The 7,250-nt window shown below is 59.2% G+C and overlaps 1 protein-coding gene across 1 annotated transcript in view; it reads right to left on the bottom strand.

Annotated features, from left to right (window-relative positions):
• Window positions 1-4,771: 4,771 nt before the first annotated feature.
• USP22 (ubiquitin specific peptidase 22) overlaps window positions 4,772-7,250 on the bottom strand; it is a 33,217-nt gene continuing 30,738 nt past the window's right edge. Inside the window, exons 10-13 of the mRNA XM_007448363.1 lie at window positions 6,553-6,644; window positions 5,789-5,851; window positions 5,274-5,423; window positions 4,772-4,814 (exon numbers count right to left, since the gene is read on the bottom strand). Of these exons, the coding sequence (XP_007448425.1) occupies window positions 4,772-4,814; window positions 5,274-5,423; window positions 5,789-5,851; window positions 6,553-6,644 (348 nt within the window). The remainder of the gene's footprint in view (window positions 4,815-5,273; window positions 5,424-5,788; window positions 5,852-6,552; window positions 6,645-7,250) is intronic.

Here is a 7,250-nt window from a genome sequence, read left to right as displayed (position 1 = left end):
GCATTCCTGTGGATTCCGTGCTCTGAAGCAAGAAGACAGGGCACTGCATCTCCCACACCCTCCCGAGAACAGGTACCCCTGCTGGGTTGAGAGGCAGCACAGACCATTTTGGGTGTGTTAATTCCATCCGTCTACACCGGCAGTATGTGGCTCCCAGTTAAAGAGGGACCCGAACGAGTTCGAAAATGCTGCACGACCACCAAGCCTGAGGATGCAGGAGACCTGGAACTCAACATCCGCGGCGAACGAGGATGCATCACAAGCCTCCAGCAGGGACCAAAGGACACCAGCACAGATCTTCCAAGCACGTCAAACCTGTCGTCCTCCGTGGGCGCTGGTCCTCCGCAGAAAGAGCCTCCGCTACGCGGGCCGAGCACCTAACCACAGACATCGGTGACCGCGTGGCACGAGTGCCCTGAACACAGTGAGTGCTGTCGACCGCTTGGCCCACCTCTGGGTGTGCAGCGACGGACACTCACGTGCAAAGTACAGCAGGAGCGGGCGGCTGTGACGTGCACAGACACACCCGCTGCACAACCGCAAGTACCCTTGTGACCAGCGACCCGAGGACCATCGTTTACTGTAACTGTGTCTTCAAAGTTCAGCTCGGCTGGACGGCCGAAGATTTGGAAGCAATGGGATTTAAGGACTGGCGACAGAAGATCCGGGTGGGGACAAACCTCTCCAAACGGGCACAGACTGTGCTCACTAAGGAGAAGCCCGACAGAGGACACTCACCGCCAGATGGACAAAACGGCCAGTTGTGGGAACAGACAGCTTGCTGAGAACACCCGCCCCACTCCATGAACAAAGGTGCCATCGAGATGGGGACGGGGCTGTGTGAACAGACTCGATGTCAGGCCTTGACCCTGGCTTACCAGCTGGCCCTGCCGGGCGCCCACTTGGCGACTGGACCGGCACCGAGGCCCAGGAGCAGTTGGCCACCTGCCGGCAGGCCCACTACACGGAGGCCAGAGACGCGTCCTCACGGGATCAAACCCGTCTCCCGGACGCGGATCTGCCTGCCCTGCCTGTCAGCACCACCCCCCGCAACGACGCTCCGCCAGCCCCACGGGACACAGAGCAGGGGCCTTGGGTCCACGCGGCTGCCCACTGAGACGCAGGCACGAGTCTGTCTGCCAGGACAGCTTAACGCTTTTAACCAGAGCCTGCGACCGGAGCATGCGGGTCCTGGGGTGGAGGGGTTAGGGTTGGGTGGGCACTCCGCAGCTTTACACCAAGAGCCCCACCACGCGTCTTCCTTCCAGGCCTGGAAAGCTCTGGTGGGAAGGTCTCGGAGTCCCGGGCGAGCTGCTTGCAGGCACGCAGCAACGGTCCTCCTGAATGTGGAGAGACCCCCGGGGAGGACTGCTGCTCTGGAACCCAGGGGCACTCGCTGGCACTTCCTGATGTTTCCGTGTACGTGAAGTGAAGGAACGTGTGACAGAGGCATCCAAAAACAGCACGCTTCAGAAATGAAGGGTGGACCGGGGGGGGTGGGGTGGGCAGAGTCGGAACCGCACTGACCAGGACGGGGGCTGCTCTCCGACCACGCCCTCTGCCTTCTCAGCGCCCGGGGAGCTGCACACCCGTATCGCCGCACCACATTCCAGGTCCTGTAATCAAACTCCAGCAGGGGTTCCTGCGTTTAAAGAAGCCCCTCGGGTGGCTTTTAAGTTCGTCACAGTCTGACAGCCCACGGTGTCCTGAGTCCCAGATTTGTCACCATCCTGCCCCCGGGAGGAGGGGACGCAGGGGGCACGGACTTCCCGGCCCAGGGCAGGTCTGGGCTGGAACAAACCGAGAAGGGGCTGGTATCACAGACAGGACTCGCGTGCTAGTAAGGGAAGATGGGCCAGTTTTCAGAATAAAATGTAGCTTTATTACGACACAGGAAAAGACTACAAGCCATTAGAGAGAAGAGCCAAACAGTCCCTCAAAACGACAGGTGAAAGGGATGCGGAAACATCCCAGTAATAAAATCCACAGCACAATCATTGGAATCTCATTCTTAGGATTTCTGTTTTCAAAGTTATAGTAAACGACGAAACAAGTCACTTGAATTGTCAAAAGAACGGCAATTTTATATGACGAAAGCATCCACACCAAGCAGAACTACACCAGCACGACTATACGTGATGCAGGAGGAGCGTCCTGGACATTCTGGCACCGACGGGAGGCCCGAGGCGGCCTGGAGAGGGCCCGGGCCCAGCCCCGCGCGCAGGACACCCAGGGAGAAGAGCTCACTGTCTCACTGTAAAGCGCTGACACGGCAGCCAACGTCTCACAAACACAAGTCACTTTAAACACACTAGCCGGGGAGGAAGGGTCGCCCAGGGATTCCTTAGCGGTCTGGACATCGACACGGGTGGTGGTTTGAAACAGGGAACCATTTTCCCGTATTTAGTAGCTGCATCGGGAGCTGAAAGAAAATAAATTCCCCAACCCATCACGCAGTTCTTTGTTCCTGACGAGGTGACGTCTAAGCAGGACCTCAGCGCGCGGGACGGGGGGCGGGCGCACGTGCAGGCAGACGAAGCCTCACCGCACCCCCCCAGGTAGTTCTTCCAGCCACAGGGGAATCTCAGCAGCAGAGAGAGAGAGATAAGTGCTCAGAACACCAGGCCAGAGGGAACAGAGGGTTAACTTCGACATAAAAATTCAAAAAAACACCCAGAAAAGAGAAACGGCCTGTCTCCTGAATCCTCACATCCTTGGAGCAGCTGAGCCCTGGACATGAGTGGGCAGCAGGGGAGGGGCACAGGGCTGACCAGACCACAGGCGACCCGCCAGAAACCCCGCAGCCAGTACATCTCCTCTGTCGCCACTCTGCACCGAGGCCCAGGGCTCCAGGGCCCTCAGAGCAGCCACAGCGGACGGGCCACGCGGGGCAGGCGCCTGAGCTGCGTCGCTGAGGACTCTGCCGGGTACGACGCCCCCGCCGCAGGACCCCAGCACCTTCCACGGGGGGTGGGGGGCCGGGGGGGCAGGAGCCACGCCGCGCCCAGACCCGAGCAGCCGATGAGCTGGACCTGGTTCACGGTCTGTCGGCTGAGAACCCAGCACACGTTTTTAAACAGTGAAAATGGCTGAAATTTTGTGACGTGGTTAAAGTATATGAAATTCAACTTTCTGTGATCATGTAAAGTTCTACTGGAACACAGCTACGCTTATCCACGTTACCTGCAGCAGAGACCACAGGGCCCACAAAGCCAGAAACATCTACCACCTGGCCCTCTGCGGAGAGTCCGCTGACCCTGCCGCAGGTGAACGTTCCTCTGCAGGAAAGAAGCCTCACGGTTCAGGGGACACTGGCTCGTCCCCCGTCTCTGGGCTGGAATCTCTCAGAGACGGCCAATCTAAGTTTGGGTGTGAACAGACAGATGCGCGCAAGATGGCTCGCAAGGAACAATGATGCTGCACCTCCCCCGTCAGCCCCTCCCACCAGCTCAGTCCCGCCAGCTGTCCTCCTGCGGCAACAGGAGCTACCGGAACGCAAGGCAGAGGCACCCAGAGCCAGGATGCAGCCCCCCTGGAGGCCGCCGCATCGACACACCCGCCGCCCAGCAGCGACCTGGAGAGCTCGCGGGACAGGTGGCCAGGAAGGAAACACGGGAGGGAAACAGTGAAACCACTGGAAACGCTTCAGTTACTAAAAGATTAACATGACAGAGACCGTTCCCAGCGCAGCCTGATTCTCCTCTGAGCCAGGCAGCTCTGACCAGGTCAAAGATGCCTGGCGGGGGCGGGCAGGGGGCAACAAGAACAGCACTGATGGGAAAGCAAGATCCACTCTCCAGGATAAAAGGAAAACGATCTACATTTCAGCCTGAACTCAGTAATTCATTCACGTTACCATCATTAGGTTTAAGAGATTCACCATCGTGGAAAGAGAAAGGGGGACCATACGCAAACACCTATTTCTAGAAAATGGGGCTCTGCTTCCACATGCAGGACAGACGTGCTCGGAGGCCCCACGGGGTCTTCAGCTCCACAGGCTCCGGGGCTCACGCCCGAGTCCGCGCTGCGCACGGACGCCAAACTCACCAAGAGAAAGACCTGTGAGGCCCGCATCACCTCCACCTCCTGCTTTCTGGGCCCCGGCGTGGAATGGCTGGCGCGGGGGCTGCGCCTGCCCCGGCTCGCGGGGGACACAGGAGACACTCTGGCGCACGTCTCCTCTGCCCCCCCCCCCCCCCCCCTTTGTTCTAGCCTCTCCTTCCCAGGCCCTGCTTCTCCCACACCAGGCTCCGGTGCTGCAGGCGACAATTTCACGGTGAAGACAGTAGCACATGAGCAGGGGCACTGGTCAGGACAGGAGAGCTACTGAGAGGCCCGGCAGCCCATATCATGGAGGGAATTAGCTAGGCCACAGGACCCTGAATGACTTCCAAGTTCATATGCAAATATCTGAGTACCGACTGTATACCAAGTACTGTTTGTTAGGTGTTGGAGATAAAGTAATGAACAGACAGAAATCCGTGTTCTTACAGCGCTTGCACTTTAACAGGTAGACTGTGGCATGTTAGAAGTTGATTAGTGCAGTGCACAGAGTGGGGAAAAAAGAATAGAGACAGGATAGGGTGGTCAGAGGCCTCAGGAGATGACATTTGGATCAGGTCTTCAAAGAAAGAGGGCACAAACCCTGAGGCCGTCTGGGGCAAGACCGTTTCAGCCCCCCCCCCCCCACAGCCCACCTCTTGCCAAGTGTCCACACAGCGTGACCCTGGGCACCCGGATGACTTCGGGGGACTTGCCGGTGCGCCGACGGCTACTCGTACTCCAGGAACTGTTTGTGATAGAAGAGCAGGTACCTGAGGAGGAGAGAGCACAGAGCACGCTTACTTCCACCTCCCGAGGAGTCGGAGCAAAACCACCCTGACCAGGACAGCCGCGCTCAGCCTGTCACCACAGAGAAGAGACGGCAGGGGGGCGGCAGGGCCCCCAGTCCACAACCAGCCCGGCCTCCATCCACCTGCTGGGCCCTGGCTGTGGCCGCCCCCCGGCCCTGTACGTGGTCCCCCTCGGAAGGACGCCGGCCCCGGGTCCCAGCCCCAGCCCACCTGCCCGGTCTCCTCACGGCCACCGCAGAGCCTCTCAGGGCTGCCCCACTGCTCGCGGCTCCAAGCCCAGACACCTGCTGGAGCTCAGGGCGGCTGGGGTGGGGCAGGAGCCCCGCGGATGGTCTGGAGACCGAGGGAGGCAACGATGAGCAGGAAGGAGAGAACGGGAAGCAGAGGGGCGACGCGGCCCCGGGGCCCCACGGGACGCACCCCTCACTGTCCAGCACGTCTGCAATGCCAGCCTTGGTGATGATGGCGTCGTCACACTTGAACCACTGGTCCTTGTGCTGCCGGATGAAGCTGGTGTAGTGGCCACTCTCCAGGGTCCCCTGGTGGTTGACCACCGCAAACAAGGAGTACCTGGTTTGGGGACGGTGGCGGGAGACGGAGGTCACGACCCTGTCCCCACCAGGGACCACAGTCCCCACCGGGTAGCCGCCCAGGAGCAAACACTGACAGGCGACGGCAGCACGGCGGAGAGGAGAATGGGCCCGCCCGGGAGGCGCTGTTGCTGCTCTACCCTCCCCGCCGCCACCAACAAGAGGGCCGGGGAGAGGGGCCTCACCGCGACGCGGGGGGTGGGTCGGTAGCAGCACGACAGGAGCAGGCCGGTGGCCAAGGGCAAGCAAGCCCGGCCGCTGCCCCTCACACGCAGCACCTCCTGGGAGACGCAGGTGGGCCTCCCGCGAAGCCCCCGCCCCACTCGCGCTCGAGGTGCCACTCACTTGTTATCGTTACTGAGACTGTCCACCGGCTGCTGGTACTGTCCGTTCATCCTGTTCTCTTTGCTGTAACAAACAGCGCAAACTCAGGCTCGATTGAAACAGTTCACTAACGACCGGCGGTTCACATGGTATCGTGGGCACCGGGGACGCGTGACACCGGACGCCATGCTGGTGCGGCCTCCACGGGTCCGCTTCTCCCAACAGCTCCATCTCAGGCAGAGATGACCCCCGAGTTACGGTGGGGAAACTGAGGCCCAGGCTGGAAAGCGGACTGCCGAGATCGAGGCTCAGAGCCGGCCCAGACTCACGTCTCCCCGCCAACCCCCAGGCGGGCAGGCAGGCAGGCAGCCTCCCCGATCCTCCTGAGGCCCCGCCAACACTGGACTCAGGCCTCTGTTGCTTTAAGCCGCCCCGCCTGTGGTTATTATTCACTAAGGCAGCCGTCCTACCAGGAAGCGTCCTCCTATTTTTGCAAGGGTAAATTTCAAGCAGTCCCTGATACAAAGACTCCAAAACAAGATAAATGAAACCTACAACCACAAAACCACTGTGTTGATTTGTATCCAATCTCAGTGCCTGTGGCTGAAACGCCTGAAATGCTGCCCTGAGGCAGCTGGTAGGAGGACAGCCTCCCTCACACAGGGACCGTCCTGGGGTGAGATCAGGACACTGAGGTGTCACGGACAAAGTGACATCAGGGCCCACTGGGGCCTCATCAGGGACTTGGTGCCGCGCCCACCCGACCACAGACACGGAGGACGAACCTGGAGGCCATGAAGGGGGTCATGTCCAGCTCCAGGGGGAAGGACACGTAGGTGGTGATCTTACGCCGAAGTTTGGCCGAGTGTTCGAATCGCTGCAGAAGTGGGGGCGGGAAGGCTGTAGGGCTCCTCCGACAGCACCGTCTCTGTGGCTCCCTAAGTGGGCCTTGCCTGCATTTTCTGAACCGCCCTCGCCCAGCTAGAGCTCAGAGTCCACACGGTTGACATAACCCACAGGGCTCAGCCCAGCCCTGAAATGATGGGCCCAACAGCAGGTGTGGTGGGCCTAGCACAGTGCCCGGTGGGAGAAACAGGTAGGGCTATTTGGTTTCTGTCTTACATCTTTAAAGGGTCATGAAATAAAAGAACGAGCAACAGAGACTGTATGATGTACATGTAAAATCAGATCGCAAATACCCAAGACCAGCAAACACACCATCTCTGCTGCATATTCCTTCTTAATACATCATACACGATTCATATTTGCTACTGGCCCTTCACAGGAAAGCCGTGCTGACCCCCAGACTAGACCTGAATGCTAAGGGTCCTTGCTTTTAAGTAAAAGAAAATCGGAAAACTTGGGGTGAGGACAGAAGAACTTGGGGGGCAGGAGCAGTAAATCCCTAACCACCCCCCGCCCAGAGTAACTCACCCTATTTTCATTATGAAGCAATTACTTTTTTTTTTTTTTTTTTTTTTTT

This window comes from Lipotes vexillifer, unplaced genomic scaffold (assembly GCF_000442215.2).
Source record: "Lipotes vexillifer unplaced genomic scaffold, Lipotes_vexillifer_v1.1 scaffold533, whole genome shotgun sequence".
NCBI lineage: Eukaryota > Metazoa > Chordata > Mammalia > Artiodactyla > Lipotidae > Lipotes > Lipotes vexillifer.
This window is presented reverse-complemented; position numbering and strand designations above follow the sequence as displayed.